This window comes from Neltuma alba, unplaced genomic scaffold (assembly GCF_004799145.2).
Source record: "Neltuma alba isolate B1F8T4 unplaced genomic scaffold, ASM479914v2 tig00010931_pilon, whole genome shotgun sequence".
Classification (NCBI taxonomy): Eukaryota; Viridiplantae; Streptophyta; class Magnoliopsida; order Fabales; family Fabaceae; genus Neltuma; species Neltuma alba.
In genome coordinates this window covers 39,824-66,294 of record NW_021635706.1, presented here as the reverse complement: position 1 = coordinate 66,294, position 26,471 = coordinate 39,824, and the positions used below count along the sequence as shown (strand labels likewise).

Sequence of the window (26,471 nt, the reverse complement as noted above, 5' to 3'; positions counted from 1 at the left end):
TTATTGATATTAATCTTAAAAAAACTAACTTCACTTTTTTAAATCTTTATAGGTTAGGTAAAGATGTAACATATTTATAATTTTAGAAAATAATTACCCAGTATATCCTTTTTTACCAAAAAAAAAAATCTCTTTCATAGTGATGTTTCTAAATGTAAGAAACAAATTTTCTTTATCTAAAATTTTAACGAAAAACAACAAAAAAGATCACTGAAATAGAAAAATTACACACAAGGATTGGTTTATAAAAATTATTATCAAAACTCATACTATTATCAAAACCTAGTGCTTATTTATAATTTTTCTATTTGGGCGCCTTTTTTTTTTTGTTGCCATTTTTCCAAAATTTAAACTAGTCTTTTTATTTTTGTTCTCTTAAAATATATGCTTGTCTCTGCATTCAATCATTATCTCTCCTTACAAACAAAGGTATAATTGAAAAAATATATTCCTGCAAAAAAAATAGAAAAATATATACTCCTCCGGTCCTTAATATAAGACCCATTTAACTAATTTGATTAGATTAAGGAAGTTAAGTAAGTTAGTTAATTATGAGAAAATTGACACATTTTTCCTAAAACACCATAATCATCTTTCTTAATACCCTCTCTCTCTCTTTTACTTAATTATGGTTGAGGGAGTATCTAGAGGGATAATTTAGAAAAAATTGATAAATATGAAAAATGGGTTTTATATTTAGGACCAAAACCAACTCAAGAATTAAGTCTTATATTAAGGACTGGAGGAGTATTACATATCTATTGTTTTTAATTAAAATTAACTAATATTTTGAAATACGTTTTTGTTATTCTTTATGTGACGAGAAAAACTCATATCCATCATGCCTTGAGGGAGTCAAACGCGCAATCTCACGCAATTTAAGGATGTATGAAGTATTTGCAAGATTTTTTTTTTGAGTTAGTATTACTTAAATGTGTTTATTATCTTATCTTCCCAAAGTCTGAAACATTGTTCTGTTTATTTTAATATTACTTCCGATCCTAAATATAAGAGTTAATTAATTAATTTGAAAAGATTAAGAAAATATGTTAAGTTAGTTAATTGTAATAAATAAATGTTATTTTTCTTAAAATATCCTTACTAATCAAGTGTATTAACTAGAATTACTATTATTAGAAGAACTACCTTACAAAAAAATATAAATATAAGAGACAAAGTTGATTGGAGTTTTATATTTAAGACTAAAATAAAAGTTAAACGAGATATTATATTAAATATCAGACTTAGTACACCTCAGGTATTTACTTTCCTAAATCAATTTTAACTAACTTTTTATTCATACTCCTCCGGTCTTTAATATAGGACCCAATTGTTGAGTTGGTTTTAATCCTAAACATAAGACCCATTTCTCATATTTATTAATTTTATCTAAATTGTCCCTATGGATATTCCCTCAATCATAATCAAGTAGAAGAGGAAGATGGGGTATTAAAAAAGACGATTATGATATTTTAAGAAAAACGTGTCATATTTTTTTATAATTAACTAACTTACCTAACTTTCTTAATCTAATCTAATCCAATTAGTTAAATGAGTTCTAAAAGAGTATAATTTTGTCAAATACTTTTTTAGGAGAAGGCAGGAAAGGAGGAGGGAGTAAGTAATTTGGAATGACATATATAAAGAAATACTCCTCCGGCCCTTAATATAGGACCTAATTGTTGAGTTAGTTTTAGTCCTAAATATAAGACCCATTTATTATATTTATCAATTTTCTCTAAATTACCCCTATGGATACTCCTCAACCATAACCAAGTAGAAGAGGGAGAGGGGGTATTAAGAAATATGATTATGGTGTTTTAGGCAAAATGTGTCATATTTCTTATAATTAACTAACTTACCTAACTTCTTTAATCTAATCAAATTAGTTAAATGGGTCTTACATTAAGGACCGAAGGAGTACGTAAATAGTAGCATTAAATATAAGGCAATTGATTCCGCAAGGTGGCAGGATAAAAAGGGAAGAAGAAAGGTGTGTTTGAGGCGGTGCTGAACGCGTGTGAAAAAGGCTCAGATATTTCATTGATTTGCTATTCTTCTTTTGGCAATACAATCACTGCACACTCATTCACTCTGAATCTCACCATTTTGGAATACTAAGGGACCCATCTTCCTTCCCAGGCGCGTTGGGTGAGTCATTCATATATATACACATACATACTTGTTCCTCTTCTTCATTTCTCACACAATTACGCTAAACAAGACCCTCCCGCAGTATCTCCATTCATTCAAGCTTCTGGTACTTTCCTATGCTCTCCTGCTCTCTTCCTGTATATCTGCATTTCATCCTTCCGTCTTCTTCTTCTTCTTCTGTTCTTCAAATTAAAGATTGCAAAATGCGCGTGATTTTCGGACCTTGTTGGATTGCTTTAATTTGATGAGATGTAATGCGGCTCTGTTTTCTCTTGTTCTTAAGATTAATCCAGCGGATGAATTTGGAGCAGGTATGATTGCATTGCTTGAAAGAAACTCGTTGATTTTTACTTCAACTAGATCTGAGAAAATGCGTGCTGACGTCTGTTCGTTTTCTTTTCCTTCGTTTCCTGTTTGACTGTCCCATACGACATGTGTGCATCTATTGTTTTCCAATCAGTTGCTAATCGGAGCGTTTCATTTTGTGTAAATGAACATTTTAGATACTGAAAATGAGAAACTTATTTTATGTCCGTTTCTGTTTTCGATATCTTTCAAGGCACTTCACAAAATTATTGCGTAACGAATCTGTTATTTTTTTAAAGATTGATTTAAGCTGAGAGTCTTCGTTGTTGCCGCTGGTCTTATAAATCAGAACCTGTTTCTTTTCGGTTTTTGTAGCCTTTCACAAGTTTTCTTGATATTCTGAAGATTCGTTCTCCATCATTGTTACCGTCCTATACATATTTTCTTTTTAAAAAAACCCTGGATCAGTATAAGCATATTTCTTCACGCTACAGAGATGCTATCGGAAGATGTGTTCCCTCTTGCCCTCTTTTGTCTTCACGAGGTGCATTGCCTCCTCGCGTCCCGTTCTCTTTCTTTGGCATTTTATTCTAATGCTTTGACTACCTTGGAAAAACATGTACAGTATTATTAGCCTTCACTAGTAATAAATAGACACCACCAACAGATGTAATAAAGCGCGTCACTTCTTTTTTCCTTTTTGTAGTTTAATTGCAGATAGCTGCTTCCTCCTCATTGTCCGTGACTGCTATATTGTAAGTATAAGCTCATTCATGTCTCTGGCTCTCTGCTTCTTTGCTTTTGAAATGAACATAATACAGATTGCGATGTGGTCTAAAAAGTTTTGTCTTCTATTTGCATAAATTATTTCATTCTGGTTTCCGTGAACTACTGAGATTTGGGAAGATTTTTGCTCTTTTTTACCTTGTTCATCCCCTCGTAAATTTTTCTGGCATTGCTCTTATGCATAAAGCTTGGCCAGAGTTACTTGGTTTGGACTTTGCCATCTGATTCTTCTAAAATTATGAAACGAGAAGAAAAATTTTAGATCTAAACAAAAGAAAGGGTAAATAATGTGAGCTGAGTTGGAAAAATATTTACATATTATCTTTAAGAATTTAATAGTTAACCCCCTACGAACTCAACTAATGAACAAAACTCATGCAAAATTCCTCATATTTGACCTGAAGTTCTTAATATAGATAACGACAAGTTGTATGTGGAGCATTCTAGAGAAAGAGTCGATGACTCTGATCGATTTTGTGGTATATGGGGAATTATAAGAGAGAGTCAGTGACGTGATGTACCATTCTACATGTGCTGTTGTTTCTCCATGAAGAACTTCACGTTAGTTCTGTTCTTTTATTTGAAGTAGAAAACCTCAATAAGATGTGTGGTCAGTAGGTGGTCATGAATGCTACAAAACCTGTGTTGTACTTTGGCAGGTCGGAAAATAGGTCTTCACCATTACTACAGTGGGCCCTCCTGCAAAATTCATCACTGCATTTGGTTTTGCATGTTAGCTGGTTAGCTGGTTAGCCTCACACGTTTCGCAAACCTCTGAATCAGAAATCCTTAGCCTCATGTGATGCATCAACCTACTTCTGAAACTTTAATGTGGTGTACATGTTTTATATTGATCCAAAGTCGTCCTTGTGCGCTTCCAAATCAATTCTGGTAGCGTTTCTATCACCTTTCAAATAGAGATAAATCATACAGGCTACGAGTCATGAAGTTAAATCATTAACTCTGAATGTGTGAATTTTGTTCTTATTATTTTTCCATGAGCTTAAAGGAATCTTATATATTGATTAAGCCCCCAAACGCCCATCTCTCCTTTCCTTTTTTGGGTTTAACTGAAGGGTCATAAGCATACAATCTTAGCAGGACCACTTCTTTGTCTGATATATGATTTCGTGTCATGTGATGGCAGAAAGAGGACCACCTTCACATTCTGGAATATTACTTTCTGACCATTGCTTTATACATCTGCCGTTTGTTTTATAGTAAGCACTGAGGAGTACTTTTAAAGATTCCTGTTTGAATTAGATACTCAGAAACTGACGGGCTAATCCTATTTTCATGCCAGCTAGACTGAGGAAACAATGGGAGCTGGAGGCCGTGTGGCTACTGCACCTGGAGCGCAACAGAAGCCTCTTTCAAGGTCTCCACACTCAAAACCACCCTTCACTGTTGGTGAACTCAAGAAAGCCATTCCCCCACATTGCTTCCAGCGTTCCCTCTTCTGCTCATTCTCCTATGTTGCTCATGACCTTTTCTTGGCCTATATTTTCTATACTGCCACTACTTACTTCCATCTCCTTCCTCACTCAATTCCCTACCTTCTCTGGCCCATCTATTGGGCTCTCCAAGGCTGCACTCTCACTGGTGTATGGGTGATTGCCCATGAGTGTGGTCACCATGCCTTCAGTGACTACCAATGGCTTGATGATTTGGTAGGTCTAATCCTCCATTCTGCTCTTCTAGTCCCATACTTCTCATGGAAGATTAGTCATCGCCGCCACCACTCCAACACAGGCTCCCTCGAGCGTGATGAAGTGTTTGTCCCAAAACCCAAGTCCAAAATCCCATGGTACGGCAAATACCTAAACAACCCACTGGGAAGGGCTCTCACTCTCCTCCTTACACTCACCCTTGGGTGGCCTTTGTACTTGGCCTTCAATGTTTCTGGCAGACCCTATGACCGTTTCGCAAGCCACTACAATCCATATGCCCCCATCTATTCCAACCGTGAGAGGCTGCTAATATACCTCTCTGACGCTTGTGTGCTTGGTGTAACCTATGCGCTTTATCACATTGCCAGCGTGAAAGGAGTAGCTTGGCTTGTCTGTGTTTATGGGGTGCCATTGCTGATTGTTAATGGCTTCCTGGTGACAATCACTTATTTGCAGCACACAAACTCTGCATTGCCACACTACGACTCATCTGAATGGGACTGGCTGAGAGGAGCATTAGCAACAGTGGATAGAGACTATGGGATACTGAACAAGGTGTTTCATCACATAACAGACACTCATGTGACCCACCATCTCTTCTCCACAATGCCTCACTACCATGCAATGGAAGCAACAAAAGCAGTGAAGCCTATACTGGGAGAGTACTACCAGTTCGACGGCACTCCCTTTTACAAGGCCTTGTGGAGGGAAGCAAGAGAGTGCGTCTATGTGGAACCTGACGAAGCAGCATCTCAGAAGGGTGTTTATTGGTACCGGAGCAAATTTTGATCAAAACATACATAGAATATGTTTGTCTGCACGGGTTTATCCGAGGGAAAAAATGAAAAAATAAAAAGAAAAGAAAAGAAAAAGACAATGACGAGAACCTTTCTCGGCCTTGTTGGGCAGGGTAGGATGAAGTAAATGTTTGGTATGACTAAGAATTAAGTGCTTTTCTTCCCTTTCCTCTTCTTCCGGCAATGTTAATAAAACAAGGAAAATAACAAGTGCCAGCGGGTTTGGTGCGTGATGAACTCTGTCCAAACGACTGTTTGAGGTTTCGTCTCTCAAATGAGCGTGACTCCAGATGAATATGAAATATTTGTTTACTTGGGATGATAATATAGAGTAGCTGTGTTTAATTTTGGGTGTTACTAGCAAGTGACAGACGAAGAGACGAAGACATGCCTCCTGTGGGGAAAAGAGTGAATATCTATAATAACACTCAATTGTCATAAGTAGTTATTTGAAACAAAACCTAAAATTTTCAATATTTTAAAGCGTTAGATGAGAGAAGGATGTGTCATAAGTGGCATCTCATACCAATGTCTACGTCCTAACTTGCCCGCAAGAATGGCAGAATAGTTCTTCAAAACCAGCTGAATCCAAGTTTTCAAAGCGTACCTATGTCATCTGTTCCAACCTAGTTCAAGGGCAAGCGTGTTCAAACTTCAAAGCTCTCTACAACATTCCTCCATTTTCCTCCCAATCAATCAACATTCCCACGTAATCCTTACAAGTACCCTGTAAATGTTTGCATTTACAGTTTCAATGAGGAGAAATTATCGCACCTTTTAAGGATCAACTAACGAATGCATCATAAAAACATCAATTATATCTCTCAATTAGGTGTTATAAAATACTTCTCTAATAGTCAATAAAAGACATAATTGTTATGATGATTTCAATCTTAAATATAATACATATTTTTCATATTTATCAATTTTTTTTATTATCCCAATTAATATTCCTTAAATCATAATCAAGTAAGATAAGGATGGAGGATATTAAAAAAAATGATTATGATATTTTTAAAAAAATGACTTTTTTTTATAAATAATTAATTTACCTAACTTTTTTACTCTAATCAAATTAGTTAAATAGGTCTTACGTTAAGGGGAAAAAATATCTCAATCCACAGGTTTCTTTTCCAATCTTCGCGCAAACCCCCAGTACCTAACAAATTAATAATCCAGCAATGCTCACATCTATTGAGCTTTCAAACCCTACAAACCACATCATACAGCCCTCTCTCTTTTGCCTGCACCGTTCAGACATTTTTACTTGACAGAAAAGAGTTGAAATTTCAGTCATTGATGAGTTTCACATATGAAACAGTTGAGGAGTTCTGCAGCGTTCTTGCGCTGCTAAATTAGGTGAAAGCAGACAGTCACAGAAACTGAGTTCAATGCTAAACAAGTTTCTTCAAAATCCAATGAATTTGAAGAATGACGAGTTGCAACAATTACAACAGTATCTTGGGCTAGAGAAACAAATCAGGTCCAACCCAACAGACAATTGAATCAGAATCATCCATAGGAATTCCCTCTTTTCACCAGACAAGCAATGCACCTTCAGCAAAGATTGTCTGTGAGAACCATCAGTGACGTGGCTTAGGCCCAAGAATAAAAGGAGCCTCACCTCTTGTCTCCTTCACATAGGAGACATATTCACCGTAGCTCATGGTAAATAAAGTGCTTTGGTAACGAGTCAGTTGTAAACGCTTCCTGAGCGACTCAGTAATTTGGCCATTGTAGCCTGCTTTGCGGATCAAAGAGTCAATGGCCTCTGTTTTTGTCCAACCTAAAATCAGAGTATGCAGACACAGATCGTCGGATTTACGCCCATATTTCATTATATACCAAGCAATTAGAGGCATAAAAAGATGATGTCAAAGAAGAAAAAAGTAATTTTGTGATAAGGATGTCTGTTATGTCTCTCAATTTAAAAAGATTTAAAAATAAAACAGTCACTGTTAAATAATCATCATAAAAATAATAAATATTATACGCATCTTCTGTGTAATAAAAAGGACATCCATTTCCAGAGGGAAACATCTGCGACAGATGATTTCATAATGCCCTTTACCATTTTGTTACGCAGAGAACTCTATAAATTTTTGCTGAGAACTTCCCATGGTCAGTAATCATGACATGGAGAACAAAGTTCAATACTCCCTCCATTTCCTTTTATCAATCTTACAAGGTTTTAACACAGATCAAGCAATGCCATTAACATAACATGATTCCTTTTATATTTTCTAATATGCTCTTAATTGATTTTACTGATTAATGTTGCCTTGGACTTCTAAAGTTAGTAAAGAGAAGGGTATCAAGAAAAAATAGTAATACTGTCTTGGACTTTTAAAGAGACAGATAAATAGGAACAAAAATTTTCTTGCAAAGGAAAATGAGGGGGGGAAAGCAACAGAGGGAATAGTAAACATCTGTCAAGCTACCTTCGTGGGCAGCTACTTCAGGCAAGTAAGTGGCACTTCGCCTTGTATTATGGTCAGGATCAACAAACTCAATAATTAAACCATGCTTTCCTACCTGCAAGAAAATCAGTAGAATCTAAAGTCCCCAAAAAAAAAAAAAAGGAACAAAACCAAGAATTAAGCAAATATTTTGCATTCTTTGCGCATAGTCAGGCTTATTAATATTTTCTATACCTGACACGCTCACCCAACTGCACACTGAACTGTTAGCATATACACTGGGGGAAAATATCATCACAAGGCTTTCATTATTCAGCAGAAACTTAGACATAAAATATGTAAAATGTGTACCATGCAGCAATCAAAGCTAATCTCAGGCTACCTTCTAAGGTTAATCCTCAAAAGAAAAGGGAAAAAGGAGACGCCGGCACCCCCGGGGGGGGGGGGTTACAGAGCATTAGTTGTGTAGCCTCTCATGTGAACTTATTGTATGATGCATAGCAGAGAAATATTGGCCAAAAAGAATAAATCTTCTCCATCAAGTCATATTCTAATGAAATCAATATTAGTGTTTTATCAGCACGTAAATCTCCTTGTTTAGCCTCAGTTTCAACTTAGATGCTTTATAGCCTCAGTTTCCTCTACCCAATCAAGAAACAGTTTTATGCTTCCTCCACTTCCCCAAATCAAGTTTCATGTTATATATACCACTTTCACCACATCAAGTTTCATGTCATGTATGGTAAGATCCTAAATAAAAAAACACAAGCACTTATCCGTCTTAAGTTTGTTGATGTTGAGTTACGTTAGGGTTTGGAAACCCATATGCTATAAAAAGAAAACTCAAGGCCATAAATAAGCATGAATGGATCACATCATATGTTAATGTCATTGGCTTATTTTTCTGTAGTGAGCTTTACGCGTCAAAGGATCAAAGGACTAAGACTAAGACGTCAAAGAATGCTTATCACCTTTGCAATCAATCTTTTTTGAAACAATAAAACAAACTATGCCTTCTCCGTAACTTCAATAATGAGAACTACTATCTCCAAATTCAGTAACATGCAGTGTTATAAGTAATCAGACCAAACATTGAACTGAGGAGGCTATAGGATCTGGTTGGACAGCTCAACTGATGGATTAAACGTTACTTTTAGATTCTTTCTAAAAGTTCTGCCTAAAACAAATAAATCAGCACATACCTCCCAATCAAGGTAATGGTCAGCAGCTTCATAATCAGTAAGAATAGAGACTGTACACTCCAAATAAGGCAATTCCTTAGCCTGTATGGGTGGAAATCTGCGATCCTTGAGAGCGCTGCGAAATATTTCAAAGAACAAAAATGAAGGAGTCTGAAAAGATTAGTGTTCAGTCAATTGCAGAACAAGGAAATAAAATCAAGTCCTTCAATTTTTTTCTTCTGAAAAAACAGCGTAGCCGTGAACTATGGAAATAAAAATAGATCCCAAGGTTCAGATAACATTTATGACATAAGTTAAGCATCAATACCTTATATATCTTCTGTTAACTTTTGTGTGTGCTAACTGAAATTGACTTTTCAAATGATACATACAGTACAAAAGCTTAAACCTAGAAGAACTTTAGTCTTCTAAATTAATTAGCAAGGAGTAAAGAGCAGATGCTAAGCTCATTAACAGTGTTGATGTGTTGCATGAGAATGCCAGCAGCTATCCAGAACCAAGCCATTCAATATTTTTGAGGAAGATGCCGATCAACCCATGACATGAGATACATCACCACTGTGATGCTTGAAAAAGGAAAGATCTCTATAAGAAAGAAACATCCAAAAACTTCCTTGAATGGTATTTACGTCTATGGTGACATCCTTCCCATGTGAAACACGATCTACATCTAAACAAGCCCACCACGAACATTTCTCAACATATTTAAGTACAGGAGTAAGCAACACGGTGTCACTTAAAAGAGAAGAAAACTCCCTTCCCAACCATGAGGAATTGAGGCTTTAGTTTCTAATGCAAGGAAGTGCAGTTTATGTAATTGTTTAAAAAATACATGATTACATCATCAGACCTGGTCAGTGCATAATCTCTGAAGCCATTAATCAAGTAGCGTGCTTCCAGAGTTCCAATACAACCTCGAAGCCGAGGCTCCCCACCATTCACCACTTTCTTCCAGGTAACAAACAATGGGCTGAAACCAAAGTATTTCACTTCAACAAGAAACAGAAATATTTTCTTTCTTAAATAAACTTAACGAATCTCAAACCTCATTTACCAAAGCTTAAGATAGACCCGTTATAAACAATCATCCATACAACAAAAATGCAGATTTGCAAGAAAACAAGTATACTAAAGGAAAGATCACATTTTCTAAAGAAAACTTATTGTTGAAATATGGAGTTAAAGAAACGTTATGATATACAGAATTGGTGGTGAAGTAAAGAATTAAAACAGATTTGTAAAAGAACCACACATCTTATGCCCCACATGTACAGGACCCCCACAACAAACTCCAGCATCATGGGATAAGTTCTTAATCAAACAATACACTCCATCGAGTAGAGAGACCAAACGCAGTGAAGTGGCTTCCACATTGCGTATTTTGATAACAGAATTATTTTCAAAAGATATCAAGATGCACACCTCCCCCACATGAACATAATACATCTATTCTCCACTAAGAAGCACCAATACGAGTAGATGTATCAGCATGGTGCAGCATGATACGGCGGATATGGCAATTTTCAAAATTTTAGGATTAGGATATTGATATGAGCATCTTAAGTTTTAAACAAGTATTTCTAAAGTAATATAAAGATATTCATTAGAATCAACCAAAATATTAAGGTTTCCTCTAAGCAATATAGAAATTTTTTTGGGGAAAAAAAAAATCACAGTACAAATGTTAGAATATGGACGTGTATCAAATCAGCTATGTACTAGATATGGGTAACGTATCGGTGCTTCATAGATTCTCCATGATTATTGCTCAATTGCATGTCTTGATGTTGAGTAGAATCTACAAGTGAAACCATAATGCTACGAGTACATATAACTTCTGAAAGGGTTTTCTTAATAGTATAGTTGATCAAAATTCGGATTATGTAACCATATACACAAACATGAATTTCAATTAACTACTGAAAACCTTTTTATGAGATCTGAAATAAGAAAATAGTATCATTGTTTGGGTTTTTTGAAGAGGGGTGGAGAGGGGAAGGGGCTTGAACTAAAAGAATACTAAGAAGTAAAATCACCCCCAAAAAAAAAATCTAAAATAAAATGCAAATGTTGCCAGTCATCTTGTTCATAGATCCCAATGAACGAGGTCCTGCATTGGCAAAGACCAATTATTCCTTAACATTAGCACGCTGATACGTAAAACATGCCACTAAAACAATGTTAAAGGAAAAGCAAAATACAAGACAAAGATGTCATTGAAATAACATAATAGTGATCCAGATTTGAAGGCCATATGACCAAATTCTCTGTCATCATATATCCAAGATCGAATTTAAAACTTCAAATACAGTTAGGGGGAAAGAATATGAGATGTGAATTCTCTGACAATCATTACAATAACCTAATCCTAAAACTTCAAAAAATGTAGACAACTTAGGGCATCCATAGATTGAGCACATGCATACAGACATGATAAAATACTTATCATCGAAGAGACCCTACTTGGACAGGTCAATACGAACTATAAATCCCAACATCTCACTAAAAAGATGTACAAAAGCCACTAGCTGTAGCTTTAATCAATTTATTTCCTTGACAACAAGGATTCTTCTAAAACTTGATAGCATTCTCCATAAAATACATAATTTTCCTTCTAATGGGGAAAAGCTTCACCAAGAAGCAATGGAAATTACTATAGTATATGTGCCTCAACGTGTTAGCTCATGCTTATATTATAAAGGAGACTAGTGGCTCTAGTTGCCACCATGGAGAACACTCTAAAAGTCCAAGGACGATGAGAACAAATTCTCAATCTAATCAAGGGATAGACATTCATGAGCAATATAAATGAAACAGCTTATAATATTTAGAAAAACATGTACCGCATAATACTAAGTAAAATCAACATGCTCACAGCTAATTTAGTCATCACGGTGTAAACTACTGAAATTGTGAGATTTTCATCAGAACAAACTGTTACATAAAAAGAACCCAACAGCATAGGAGTCATCTAAAAGCTATAGTTTTGACTTATATTTATCTTGGCCAAAAAAAATGTTAGCTATAAATTCCAACCAAGAGATTTGAAAAGATCATATAGTCCATCATCCGTGGTTTGAAATGCCATGTCACTGTCATCCGTGACCATGATGACCCACTGCAGGATTACTTGTACAAGCTTAGAAGCTAGGGGGAAATTAACAGTAAAAAAAAAAAAAAGACAAGAAATTTATCTGGAAAAGAGAAAGGGAATAAATAACCCATGAAGTCCTCATCTTAAACGGATCAGAAAAATTAAGCAATGAACATGACATCAAAATCATGAGCCAATCCAAAAATCCCTCCCATTAGCACCCACATGCAGGTAAAACAATAAAAACGAAGCCAAGATATGGCGAAGACGGAATATGAAGGAAGGTTATTACTGTTGACCCTCATCGAAGGCAGGTGGAGGAGCATCCTCGCTGTTGTAGTGAGCAACGAGGGTGTCGAAGCAGAACACAGCCATCTCCTTGTTTGCCGACACCATTTTTGCTGCTTAATTTTTTGTTTTTGTTTTTTTTTTTCCGATGAGGGATTGAATAATTTGGCAGTTCTTAGGAACCGCTATCAAAGTTTCATGAGATTCAAATTGTTAATAATCTTCGATGCCCCTTTTTTTCTTCTGTTTTTCTGAAATTATTCAGGCTAAGGGAGAGAGAAAAGAGGCCTCGTGAAAGGAAATTATAACACCGGCCGGAAAGTAGAAAATATATAGGAAGAGAGAGAGCGAGTGAGAGAGCAGAGAGTCAGATCGAGTCGATTCTTGCCGTAGGGGAAGGAACTTTTAGGAATTGCAATTTCCTCATTTGCACCCGCAATTTGACCTAATTCCTCATTTTAATCCCTAACACCATACTCCCCGCTCCTGACCTTTGTAAAATACTCTTCTGGTTCTTAACATAAGACCTAATTATTAAGTTAATTTTAATCTTAAATATAAGATATATTTTTTATATTTATCAGTTTTTGTCTAAATTATCGCTATGGATACTCCTTCAACCATAATCAAATAGAAGAGAGAGAGATGATATTAAGAAAGATGATTATAATGTTTTAGGAAAAACATGTCATATTTCTTATAATTAATTAACTTACCTAACTTCCTTAATCTAATCAAATTAGTTAAATAGGTCTTATAGGGATATATTATTCTCAACATTCACTGAATAAACTTTAAAATTAGATACATCTCAAAAATCATTGATTCTATTTAAAAATGAAATAAATCTATTCTTATATTAAATACATGTTCCCAAAACACGTGAGGTAGAAAATTAAAAGACTTTAAACCGAAATAATGAGGAAAAGAATGGTGAACTGCTTCCTTAATAATGTCTGAGAGGGTATAAAGAAAAAATGGTAAAAGGAAAAAACGAAGAAAAGAAATTATAATAAACAATCCATACAATACTTTATAAAAACTACCATAGAATTAACCTTTTTTTGACCAGCCTACAATAGAATTAGCCTGCTTTTTAAGCATCTTGTGAATAGGATAGAAGAAAGTAACAATATTTATTAACCTAATTTAACATTTCAGTGATGCTTTTGTCTTTGCCTATATATATAATCTTAAATTCCCCATGAGACATCAATAATTATTAGATTTGGGTTAATATTAGATATTAAAAAAATTGTTACTAGAAAAACTTATAAGACCTTCTTGTTTATAGCATGTGAGAAACAATCGGACTTTTTTGTGCATCTCTTTGTTTTATCTTGGCCAAAAAAGCTCTTCTTTTTATTATTTTTCCGGTTTGAAATATAAAATCTATTTTGTAGTACAATTTATACTATAAAATATATCTTATATTTAGGACCAGAGGAATATTTTAATTTTATATTTTCCTTTCTACCTTCTTTACATTTTTAATTCTCATTTAAAGCTTTTGTTTAATTCAATATATATTTATGTCAAAAATTACTAACATTAGTATTTCTCTTGTGCATGGCATGAAATAAATATAGCTTTTTTTTTGCCAACATGAAATAAATATAGCTTACTAATATCTACTATCTTCTAATCTATCTAATTATCTAACTTAGTTTATGAATAATACGACATGATTTGGCTCTACATGTTAAATTTCTTTTTGGCCTGAGCTCTATATATTAAATTACAATTCACGGTTAAGATAAAAGCATATTTTTATTCTTTAATTGTATATAAAATTTTATTTTTTTCTCTTAAATTTATAAAGTGTTTTTTCAATCATATAAGTCTAATATCATTAGTTTCATTAAAAATAATTAGATTAAAATTTTAAATATTAAAAAATATTATCAAATGCTAACATATTAAATCTAATTTTTTAAAATAATAATGGTAAAACAAAAAAATACATTCAAAATAGATAATACTCCTCCGGTCCTAATTATAAGACCCAATTGACTTATTTGAGGAGATTAAGGAAGTAAGTTAAGTTGGTTATTTATAATAAATAAGTGTTGTCATTCCTAAAATATCCTTGCTAATTAAGTATATTGGCTAAAATTATTATTATTAGAAGGATTATCTTGGAAAAAAATGTATAAATATAAGAGACAAAATGGATTGGGGTCTTATAATTAGGACCAAATAAAAAGTCAAATGGGGTCTTATAATAAGGACCGGAGGAGTAATAGAATTGCATAAAATTAGATTAAAAAATATACTTTTATCTGTAGTTTATTATAATATTTAAATATCTTTCAATTTTTTTTTAAATTATCAGAAGCATGAGTAAAAATATTAGTCAAAGACTCAGGAAAATAGATACCCGACCAGCAGTCCTAAGGCCCTTTTTTTTTTGGGGGGGTAGGTCAAATTTTAAATTAAAGCCACACATGTATTCAGAAACACTGTTTTTGTCAGACACTGAAAATAAATTGGAGGACTAAATTGAAGTTTCAATAAAATTCAAGGTTTGAAAACGAAGTTTTTGCTGCTAGGAGTGGAAAATTTAGATTGAATTACCATATAGTCCCTGCTGCTTTGACCATGTGAGGCGGGTAGGTGGTCGCTCCCTTTAATCTTGCTTTATTCTAATAATGGAATTTTCCTCTGTGGGGCACAGACGTCACTGGCGTGTGTGCTCTTTTGCTTTCTATTTCTTTATTATTATTTTTTGTTCCTTTAGCGTGCGTTCTTCACCTCTGTTTGGATTAGCTTTCTTTTTCTAACGTTCAGTCCAAAAAGAATTGTTTTTCTAATGTGCGATATTCATTAAAATATGTAAAACACGCTTTAATAATAAATTCACACACTGTGCTTGAATTAACAAAAATAAAAATTGCCATATTCACATTACTTGTAATTTTTATTAAAACATAAAAATTTTCACCCCCAACAAAAAATAGACACAAACATGGTAGATTTCATTTGAATTAGCATTTTAAATTACTTATAAACACGTTACATATAAATTAAGATAAAACTCTTCTCATATTCTTATTTTGTATTTCGTAAAACACGGTTGAAAAGTTACCTATAAATCATTCTAAGCAGAAATAAGTAGAAACGATATCGATATAAATCGCAATATTGAATTTTTACCAAAATATAGGAAAATACAATACTAAAATCACAAGCATAATACAACGAGCAAGTTACTTGGCATAAAATGGCGAGAGAAAGAGCAGAAGAAGAACATATTTGATCAATCAGAATCATTCTCATGTGTCTTCCTGTCATCCGAATCACGAGAATGCCTCTTCTCACGCCTTTCCCGTCTCTCTTCCTTCTCCTGCTTCTTCTCCTCACGCCTCCTTCTCTTTCTTCTGCTCTTTTCATCTTCTGATTCCTCTACTTCTTCTTCAGTCTTCCTCGCTGACTGAACTGCCATAGATGATTCTTCCACTTTAGGTGGACTGTCTGTGATTGTGGGCATTGAAGAACTAGATTCGTTCCAAGGGCGCGGTGCTCTGCAGAAACATTGGGGGGAAAATTATTCAAATAAGGTGATAAGGTTGTTTGCAGATTAGATATAATTCACATGAAATTTTAACTAGATTTCATCTACAAAAGAGAAACAAGTCAATGATAAATACATTCCTTCCACATCCAAGTGATGAAAAGAGTCAATACCATTCATTTCAAATGACGAACCGAAAAATCAGCAACAAGATTATCAAGTAGAAGAAAATAAATGGAATACTTCGTTGCATGCCCAATTAATTTACCTTGAAAAACCAAGGCCATCAACCCTTACTGCCTCAGCATGGCCTCCACCTGCATCCTCCGCTGTAGACCCACGCTTCACCAGTTCTGAGTACTCATGCTTATCAAGCTTGTTGCCTTGAGGACGGCTTGCACGCTTAGGAGCTAAGCCAAGGGCCTCCCTCATTGCCTGCTCCTCCTCCTCCTTAATTCTTTTGATTTCTTCTTTCGCAGCCTCCATCTCCGCATTCATCGACTTTTTATCCCTTGAATACCAAAACAGATCTTTACCTGAATTTGAAATAGACAAATAAGATTTAAAACACTCATTAAAAAGGTGATAAAATCTATCAGCATACCCCCTCTTTTTAACCAAGGACTCTGGTAACAGATAAACTAGGCAGATTTTTTTAATCCGTTGTTTTTTACATCAACAATATATATTTTTCATTATTGAAAACAAGATGATAAAACTATCAACAAATGCTTATATTCAGTAGAATGTAGACATCCCACCAGGAAACTTAAATGGTCAAATCAATAGTAAAATGACAGCTTAATTTCAGATTTGCAATCTTATTGCTTACTGGCGTCCAACACAACAACCAACTTGATCAATGCTCTTTATTAAAATCACTTTTTATTCATCAGCATTACAGTACCCTATGAGGAGGTAGTAAAATCCTTTGAAAGAGCTTTAAATTTATGAATAAACTTCTCAAGAAGAATAGTTTCCCTGGTGCTGCTAATAAAGCAAGACAATGAAAAGAGCAACTTAAATAAAAGTGAGGGAAGAACCAAGATTTCAAACTTTCCATTCCTAAGTAGAATGACGGACAGCAGTCCACAGGGTGAAGTAGCAGCAGAAAGGAATTCTAGTTTATGAATTCCCTCTTAGTAAGATCCCTCTTTATGCAAGAGTCCCTCAATGGCCAAATCACTCTATACACAGTGGAAACAGAAGTTCCAAATTGAGCACGAAAAGGACTGGAAATATTTCCCATATCCCATTATCAAAGAGACCAGCAATTGCAAAGCCATCTATCCCTAAGAAATATTTCCATGGGTTTTTAAAAGTAGTGGGGAGTTCTAGAAAGGAACCCCACCCATTTTGATCTTAAACATACTCTGAATAACCTGAGAGCACAAGATAACAGAACAATCTCCCAAGGAAACAGCAGTCAAAGCAATGCTTTTGGATTCCAAATTTCCTAGTCCCAGAACCCCTCCACAGCCTTCAAAAGAACTTCCAAGCAATTAAAAAAGCGATCTCTTCTCTCCTCAATTCTCCCACCCAGACTTAAAGAAAATCTCGGATAGGTTTTGAGTCTTTAGGCTACTCCTACTAGAATCCAGCAGAGAGAAAGATGATGAAAAGGGGCTACCTGACCAAAAAGACAATCAAAGAGCAACAGGACTGCCCAACGGGTAAAATAACCTTCCAACAATTATCATCAACAGCCAGGGGAATGGAAGATGGGAAATATAAACTTAAAAAAAAAAAAAAACCTCTTCAAATCATGGTATCAGCAGCATGCATTTTGAGCCAGAGTTTAATTGTTTCATAAAAGTTAGAATTGTAAAAGAATAAACAGCATGACACAAATCCCCAACTAACATATCCCATCTTAACGCCATTACAGTAATACATGAATGACCTTGAAACCAAGCAATCACCTCACAACACACACACATTCAGGTATTGATATACAGCATTCTTCATGAAATTGTAAACTTGAGAGAATAATCAATTTCACCTTTCTGCCATCTGCCAACAGGGGCCTTGATACTGTGACCAAGATAGTTCTCCCTATGTTTATCGACTTTAACATCATCCCAACTGAACTCTGCACATCACAAGAAAGCATAAAAAAAAAAAAATCAACAAATTGATCCGGATTAGAAGGTTGATTGTGAAAGACAAATTGTGATAAAGTACCACGTGACTGTAGTCCATTAGTGACCACTAGGGCAGGAAAGTTATGAGCAGAATATAGAGCCTGGGCAGTTAGTACAGAATAGGAAGCATGGGACAGCGGGGAGATGGACATCATTCCATGTTAAAAGCACCAATTCGCCACTTTGTTCGCATTGTGATTATTTATTTTAAAGTTGCTAATTTTTTTTAGCATTATGATTTGATGTTATTATAAATAGAGAATGTATAAGACAAGCTTAGGTTGTGTAAAACAAACAACTAGAAGGAAATACAAAGCTGAAGCTGGCCACAAGCTGACAGATGCCAGCGGAACTACAATATAGGCCAAAAGTCCTTTAAATGGGAAGCAAAAAGGAAAACCCAAAGCATTTCAAAGACATAATCGTTCATCCATTTTTACATTTGTAACCAAGCACTTCTCTTGAAGGCAGATCCCCCAATTCAACTTAGGTTTCTAAAATCCAAAGGTTGTTAAAATGAAAACCCCAAAAACAACAAACCACTTCGGACCGACCATGACAACATCATCAACGAGAAGAACGAAAAATTAACGACATAGAGAAGAGATGGCAGTTGCCGATTAGACGGATTCAGAGAAACAAAAATAGACTATCCCATGTGCTAGTTTCTAATTACAAAAACATAATTATTGGGGAAAAGATGCCCAATTGACACATCGCAGAATTTTGTCTTAAAAAAACCAAAAAAATCCCAAGGCCTTTCGGAGATGAAAAAGAAATAGGCAATTCTGGGTAAGGTTAATTTCAAAAAATTGAATCAAGAGTTAGAGAAATGAAGACTTACGATCCCGCCCACCGCGAACGCCGCCTCTCGTAGGATGATACATGATTGAATGCTTTCAATCTCTGCAGTCTTCGCGCAGTACACCACCTCGCAGATTTTCCTCTGCACAAATCGGCGATTTTGGGCATAAGAAAGAGTCGATTTTGTTTGTTTATTCGATTTTAACAATGTGGCGGTCATCCAAATTCCGCTTTTAAGCAAATCATAATTTAATAAAATATTTTAATTATTTCAATTCATTTTTTAAAATTATTTTTAACCCCAACTTAAAATCACAAATATATAGAAGCTTTGAGTGCGACAAAAATTTAATACTCCTCCGTTACTTAATAAAAAACCTATTTAACTAATTTAATTAGATTAAGAAAAGTAGGTAAGTTAGTTAATTATAAGAAATGTGACATGTTTTTTCGTAAAATACCATAATCATCTTTCTTAATACTCTCTCTTCTTCTCCTACTTAATTATAGTTGAGAGAGTATTATAGGGGTGATTTAAAAAAAACTGATAAATATGATAAATGAGTGTTATATTTAGGATCAAAATCAACTCAACAATTGAGTCCTATATGAAGGACTGGAGGAGTAATATAAAAAGGTTTGAATTGAGCTAATTTTATACTATATAAGCATTAAAAATGAATTGTCCAACGCTATATATTTAATATATCTAATAAATTAACCTCAGATTAAGAAAAAAATATAATAAATCTTCTGTAGATTCTGTGAATATATCTATCTAATACTACTATATATTTTGACCGTGATCTATTTAATATATATTGTGAAATCATAACGAACTATCATGGACATATCTAATATCAATTATATATTAAATTGGTGTCCGTTATTGGCAAACTATTTCAAGTTCTGTTATTAAGGTTTTATTTAAGTACATGTACTTCTCTTCCATTCTACACTCACAAGACCGAATGGTGTGCCTCTACAAGATTTTGAGAGTGTTTGGATGGAAACTAAATTATGATTTTAAAAGTGATTTTATAGTATACGAAGTAAATATGTGAAGGAACTTATCTCAATTTGTGAAAAAATGTTTTTTAGAAGCATTTCTCATGTTATCCAAACACCCCCTTTAATTGAAAGAAAATTTCTAAATTGAAGTTTTTTGAAACTTAAAATTGTTATTTTTATTTTGAACTTGGTAGTTGATAGATTCCTATTCTTTGAATTTGAACTATTGGAATTACTCAATTGATTAATTGAATCTAATTTTTTTAACATGGATATTAACATAATATAAAAAGATTTAAGACGTTTTATTATCTATATATAAATACATATAATATCATTTATTTTGAATTCTGTACAAACATATGGAAGTTACTCTAATTGGCACAACTAATAGGCCTTGTCCACTGCCAAATCCTTTTAGAAATGTTATAAGAATTTATATAATTAAATATTCAATATAAAATTTAATAAATCATGATTTAATTTATATTTCAAACAAGAAATTGAGACCATAGCTTTTATAGCTATGAGTTGTGAAAGATTATCGTAATTAAAAAGAAAACACTATCTACAGATTTTGCTTCATTGATAAAAAAAAAAATATTTAAAAAAATTAACTTATAAAAACATATTTAAAGGTTTAAATTTTGTCCAGCGTCTCTCTTGTACATATATAGTCATGTTAACCCTCGTTGGTTCTCTTTAATCTTGTAATAAAAGAACGTATTCTCTTATATTTAAAAGAAATTCTTAGCCCAATAAGCATATACACATAAAAGAAATTCTTTTTGAGATCAAATAAACAGCTTTTTGCAATAAGTTGAGATCTTCTTGAATCAAAAAAAATATATAGAACAAGCGTATATGTTACCAGCCAACTTTTTGTACAGAGAAATAAAACATCACAGAAACCATTCACAGAGAAAGGATAACAAAATTTCAATTTATTTGATTTCAAATGATTGTTAATGTTGCTGAGACTTTTATCCTTTTGGATTGGCAATTAAATAGACCCTAATTCATCTAGAAGGAGGTGACAAAATCTACCAGTATTTGGAAAAAACTGGAAACCAGCTTTTCACTTTCACCCATCCATTTAGAAACTAGGTGGGTGTTTGGATAAGCCCAAACCATGATTTGGAGAATAGCTTTTGAAGAATAGATTATGGGAAGAATAGATTTTGAAAGAATAGATTTTCTGAAAAAGTGATTCTGATAAAGTGAGAGTGTTTGGATAGTTGTTGTTAGAAGTGCTTTTTTATATGTAGAAATTACTAAAAAGGACATAAATTTAAATGATAATTGCATATAAAATATATTTCATAATATATGTTTATTTGAAGTAATAAATTTTTTAATAATATATATTTTGGTAATATAAATAATAAATAATTAATGTGTATATATATTTATAAATAATTACAATATTTTTAGGAAAATGATTTATTTTGCTAATAAAAAAATATTATTATTTATTAAAGATTTTAAACATGAATATTATTTTGCCAATAAAAATATTATTATTTATTAAAGTATTCCCAAGCTTCGAGCTTTCCCTACTTCCTTGAGTTCCTTCGTTATCCCCTTCTGTTCATCTTTCCTATCTTTACAGTTTTGTCGCACTCTGTGCTTGTCTGTTTCTTCTGATTTCTTGCAGTGAAGTCGCTTTATTTGATAAACAACAAAAAACAAAGTCACTCTGTCTCCTTCGTTGAACCCTCACAGCATACTGCTGGCAATGATAATGGACTACACACCACCTCCGTTTGACGACGGCTTCACTACCGAGAAGCTCTTCTGCCAAGGTTACTGCTACACTTATGACGACGTCATTTTCCTCCCTCACTACATTGACTTCCCTACTGATGATGTTCAGCTTGCTACCAGAGTCAGTCATAATGTGCCTCTAAATATCCCCCGTGTCGGTTCTCCGATGGACACCGTCTCTGAAGCTCACATGGCCGTCGCCATGGCTGCCCTTGGTGGTATCGCTTTTATCCACTCTAATACGACGCCGTCCGATCAGGTTGCCATGGTACGTTTCGCTAAGTCGCGCCGAGTGCCGATTCTCTCCAGCCCTGTCTTCAAACCACCCTATGGGAGGATTGAGTCGTTGGATGATTTTGGCGACTCACCGACGGCACAGCACGAATGGGAGAAGAGGCGACGACACAGGAGAAGAGAAATCTTCAGAAGGGGCGACGGAATGGGAGAAGAGAAATGAGAGAAGAGGCCTTCGTTAAGCTTAGAATGGGAGAAGAGGTGCTTTTTCATCATTGGGAGCTACTGACAGGAGTAATAATTACTCCAATGACTATTTGTTACTCCTCAGAAGCAACCCGTGTGATGCTTAAGCCCAAACCATGGTTTGCCGGCTCAAAACCAAGGTTTTGTTGGAAACCAAGGTTTTTTAAAAAAAGTTGGTGTTTGGCAATCAACCTCCCCAAACCATGGTTTGGGGTCCAAAAACACTTATGGGGCAATTGCCAAACACCCCCTAGATCTGATGATGAAACACTGCATACAAATAGCAAAAACAATGATCACACAGAAACCAACCCCAAAATCATTTATGCAGATGAAACTTACATCCACCGTTGGTTTATGAGCATGATGCTAAAGAGTGATGCAAACACCACTAAATTGATGTTTTGGAACAACAAAAAGTTAAATACATTATGACTAGATAGCTTAAGGTTTGAAGTTGAAATACAAGCAATTACAATAGCAAATATGTGAATATAGAAGTGAAAAACACTTTCCCTTTTCCCTCCTGTGTGTGCCATAAGCAAATAAATAATGGCTGATTTGTGGTCCTATGTTAAGTTTTGCCATGATGAGCTAAGAAATTCTGTAATCTGCGTGCTCCTCGGAGGTTATATATGAGGGAGAGTGAAAAATAAAATCCATTGGTTGCATGGACATAATACCTGAAGAATGGCGAATCTGCCTCTGTAGTTACAGCCTTCGCTAAGTATGACTTTCCCGTTCCAAGGGACCCATAAAAAAATAAAAAAAATGCTCTCCATGGTTATCTCTTCCCTAAGCAAGTACTACCTCTTATACTAATTATAAAAGTTAATTGACTAATTTGAAGAGATTAAAGAAATAAGTTAAGTTATTTATTTGTTTTATTTGTAATAAATAAATGTTGTTTTTCCTAAAATATCTTTAATAATCAAGTGTATTGGCTAGAACTACTATTATTAGAAAAATTACCTTGAAAAAAATACATAAATAAGAGACAAAGTGGATTGGAGTCTTGTATTTAGGACCACAATAAAAATCAAAAAAAATTTTATATTAAGTACCGGAAGTAGTATAAGATTACATGAAACTGTAATCAATAAGATTGAAAAATGGCCGGATGCTTCATATGCTAAAAATTCTTTGACCAACTCATATTCACACAAAAGGCATCGTATTGGGCAAGAAGGGAATACTTCATTAAGGATTGGGCCCTTATTTATGCATACACTTTGAAATAACTATGGGCCGAATTTGGGCCAATATATACACAGCAACCAGCCCAAAACATTAACCAACAAACAAATACAAAATGGCAAAACTTAACCATGCTACTTCCTACGCTGAGAATGATCCTAGAAGACTCAAAAATTTTCAATCAAGTGTTTCCATAAAAAATTTCAGTTGAGCTATTACTTATTTATCACTAACGAACTTCCTCACGAGGAGAAAAAAACATAAACCAGATTTGATGATTCTGATTAGCAAGACTCATCAGTTCACTGGTTATGAGATTAGTGGTTTCTTCCCTCTTAATAAACAATCATTGAGGACAGTTTCTTCATTGTTAAACATTTCATTGATATAGTTTTGTAAGCATACCGATAGTATCTCATGGCAGTATTGATATCGGACACAAAAAGTGTGTCCTAACTTTAGGATATAATAGGTTGCGAATAGCATCATCGTTTGTATTTAGAAAAAGAGAAGCGAGATCATTGTAATATCCTGGTGGACATTGAAAGTTCTTGTAGTTGCCAGACTCATCAACAGTGGGACAGCTTACTGTCGGATCATCAGGACAAGGGATGCACGTTGCCAGCCATGGTAAGCCGTAAGCACAACATGAGGTCAAAAAAGCAATTGCGACAACAATGAGAATTTTGAAACCTGGACCTTTTTGCTTCAGGATGCTATATGTCCGAACAACCTTATCCACAAAGTAATTATATATGCTTCCGAGAATGCCTCCGAGGGTTCCTAACAGTAATACTGCTAGTATATCAGCAACATTGTATGATACTTTGGCTGCACTGACATCGTACATTATCAAACCACCTTCACCAAATAGCCCACATTGTCCAGTGGCACAGAACTGAATTCCGGCTCTCAAAACAATAGCAACTACTGCGGAAGTGAAAAATGTCCTCCAAAGGAGAGCACTCCGCCACGAGGAAGCTGCCTCTTCAAAGGGCAAAGAGAACACCACCTACTGGAGCACGAAATGCAGCAGCAACACCAGCTCCAGCTCCACAAGTAATCATGCACCATGCACTAACAAGGAAGCAATGCATGCACCTGTGTGTATCATAGGCCCCTCTTTGCCCACCACAAATCCAGCAGAAACTCCAAGGATGGCACCAAAGACCTTCACAAAAGAGTGCTTGGAGCCAGTATATCATGAGCATCAATACCACTGAGATAGGCTTTCACCTCAGGAATACCAGAGCCTGCTGCTGCTGGAGCAATGAAAGCGCAAAGAGATCCAGCCGCAGCTGCCAATCCTATATTGCACCCAGCTAATGCCACAAATGCTAGAATATATCGGTGCTTAGACATGAGGTTGGTAGCCAGAAGCAGCTTGAAATCAGCTATATTCTCAACGGGAATATTATCGAGGAAGCCAAGTAGACTGTACCAGTGCCTAATCCAATAAGAGAAGCAAATCCTCACTTAAGTATCACATACTGGAATATCTGAATCTTGCTTCTTGATTTCCAGTCCTGCTTAAGCATTTCGATCATTCTCAAATATCTCATAATCAAGGCTTCCAACGGGGCTAAGGTTGGCACCAACTATGGCGATCTGCGAGGTGGTGTTGGTCCTCTTCACCAGAAGTGGCTCTGTATATGTCATGTTTCTTTCAGAATATTCTGACCACTACCTCCCATCCTTGCTATCCATTGGACCCTCGTTTTCTATGTCATTCACACCATCGCCATGATTCACATTATTTTCGTTCTCCATCTTATTAACAACTGCACTTTTCGTTTTTGCAAGAATCTAATTTTAGCATATGTATTAAGTATACAGTAATGAAATCGCCTTCCGCAGAATCCCCAAAGATAACCTGAAGCCTTGCTATTGGATCGTCAGACTAGTGAAGTCAAACCACTCCACCAAGGTCCAACTGACGGGAAAGTATGAAATAATAGAAACTGAAGCAGCTCAATAATTCATTTCAATATATACAACAAAGACCCTCTTTGTTTTTCAATAGTGGTTTAAAAAAAAAATTTGCATTAATGATTTTATTAATTGTACACATTCGATTTGAGTCCCTGGCACCTCGACTCAAGATCATAGTTGGCTCCAAGGTTAGAAAACGTTTTTTTGCCGGTCTTCGTAAAGGAATAACAAAAAATAGGAACCACATATAATCTTGTTCTTCTTGTTTTTAGTATGAGACAAAAGCTTCTTCAAACATCAGAAATCAATCTGTAGATAGCCGACTATATAGCCAACTTCATATACGATCTAATTAAGACTTGGCTTTTTGTACATGCTTTATAATCACTATTGATAAAGTTCATCTTGTAAGTTTCATTAATCATACCTTGTTCTCTCTACTATTCTTTTTTTTTTCCTTCCACATTTCCATTTTCATTGTCCAAATCAAATTTAGTTCACAATTATAATTATAGATTTTGGTTATTAAGGAGATAAAATTTTTATGACTTATAAATGATTCCTGATGAAGCAATCTAGTACAATATTCCACACCCAAAAAAAAAAATGGATCGGCTCGCCAAGAACAAAAGCAAACCAATAATAGACAAGTGCAGCTCACAAAATTAGTAACAAAAAAGAAACAAATTAGTAACTACAATTGGTAAAACTCCTAGCTAGCTAATGCTAATGACGGATTCATCATGGAAAGAACATAATCAATCGGTAAGGTATCTTGATGAGATAGAATTTGCGTTCCTAATTGATCCATCGGCAGTGGAAGATCATAACGAATTTGAGTCTGATCCAGTGGCATTTGAGTTCCTAATTGATTTGGTGGAAGAACATCATGAACCATCGAGGTA

The 26,471-nt window shown here is 34.7% G+C and overlaps 3 protein-coding genes and 1 pseudogene across 5 annotated transcripts; 1 reads left to right on the top strand and 3 right to left on the bottom strand.

Moving 5' to 3' along the window:
- Positions 1-2,117: 2,117 nt before the first annotated feature.
- Positions 2,118-5,716, top strand: LOC114760110 (omega-6 fatty acid desaturase, endoplasmic reticulum isozyme 1-like). Its single transcript, XM_028949367.1, has 3 exons — positions 2,118-2,260; positions 3,167-3,215; positions 4,550-5,716. Exon 3 carries the CDS (start codon positions 4,566-4,568, stop codon positions 5,703-5,705), a length of 1,140 nt encoding a protein of 379 aa, XP_028805200.1. The 5' UTR covers positions 2,118-2,260; positions 3,167-3,215; positions 4,550-4,565; the 3' UTR covers positions 5,706-5,716.
- A 698-nt stretch (positions 5,717-6,414) lies between these two features.
- On the bottom strand, positions 6,415-13,080 carry LOC114760107 (uncharacterized protein At2g38710-like). Of its 3 annotated transcripts, none has more exons than XM_028949365.1 (6): positions 12,722-13,080; positions 10,186-10,305; positions 9,336-9,450; positions 8,155-8,248; positions 7,338-7,499; positions 6,415-6,440 (listed from the first exon to the last, which is right to left on the bottom strand). In XM_028949365.1, exons 1-6 carry the CDS (start codon positions 12,823-12,825, stop codon positions 6,430-6,432), a joined length of 606 nt encoding a protein of 201 aa, XP_028805198.1. In that variant the 5' UTR covers positions 12,826-13,080; the 3' UTR covers positions 6,415-6,429. The 3 variants fall into 3 exon arrangements, with proteins under 3 accessions (XP_028805198.1, XP_028805197.1, XP_028805196.1); XM_028949364.1 differs by lacking the exon at positions 6,415-6,440 and adding an exon at positions 6,885-7,268; XM_028949363.1 differs by lacking the exon at positions 6,415-6,440 and having other exon boundaries at positions 6,885-7,499; positions 12,722-13,077.
- Positions 13,081-15,976: 2,896 nt separating this feature from the next.
- LOC114760102 (multiple myeloma tumor-associated protein 2 homolog) lies at positions 15,977-19,298 on the bottom strand. Its single transcript, XM_028949354.1, has 4 exons — positions 19,220-19,298; positions 18,234-18,323; positions 16,500-16,767; positions 15,977-16,241 (listed from the first exon to the last, which is right to left on the bottom strand). Exons 1-4 carry the CDS (start codon positions 19,260-19,262, stop codon positions 15,977-15,979), a joined length of 666 nt encoding a protein of 221 aa, XP_028805187.1. The 5' UTR covers positions 19,263-19,298.
- A 4,751-nt stretch (positions 19,299-24,049) lies between these two features.
- Positions 24,050-25,300, bottom strand: LOC114760101 (chloride channel protein CLC-c-like; annotated as a pseudogene).
- Between the last annotated feature and the right edge of the window lie 1,171 nt (positions 25,301-26,471).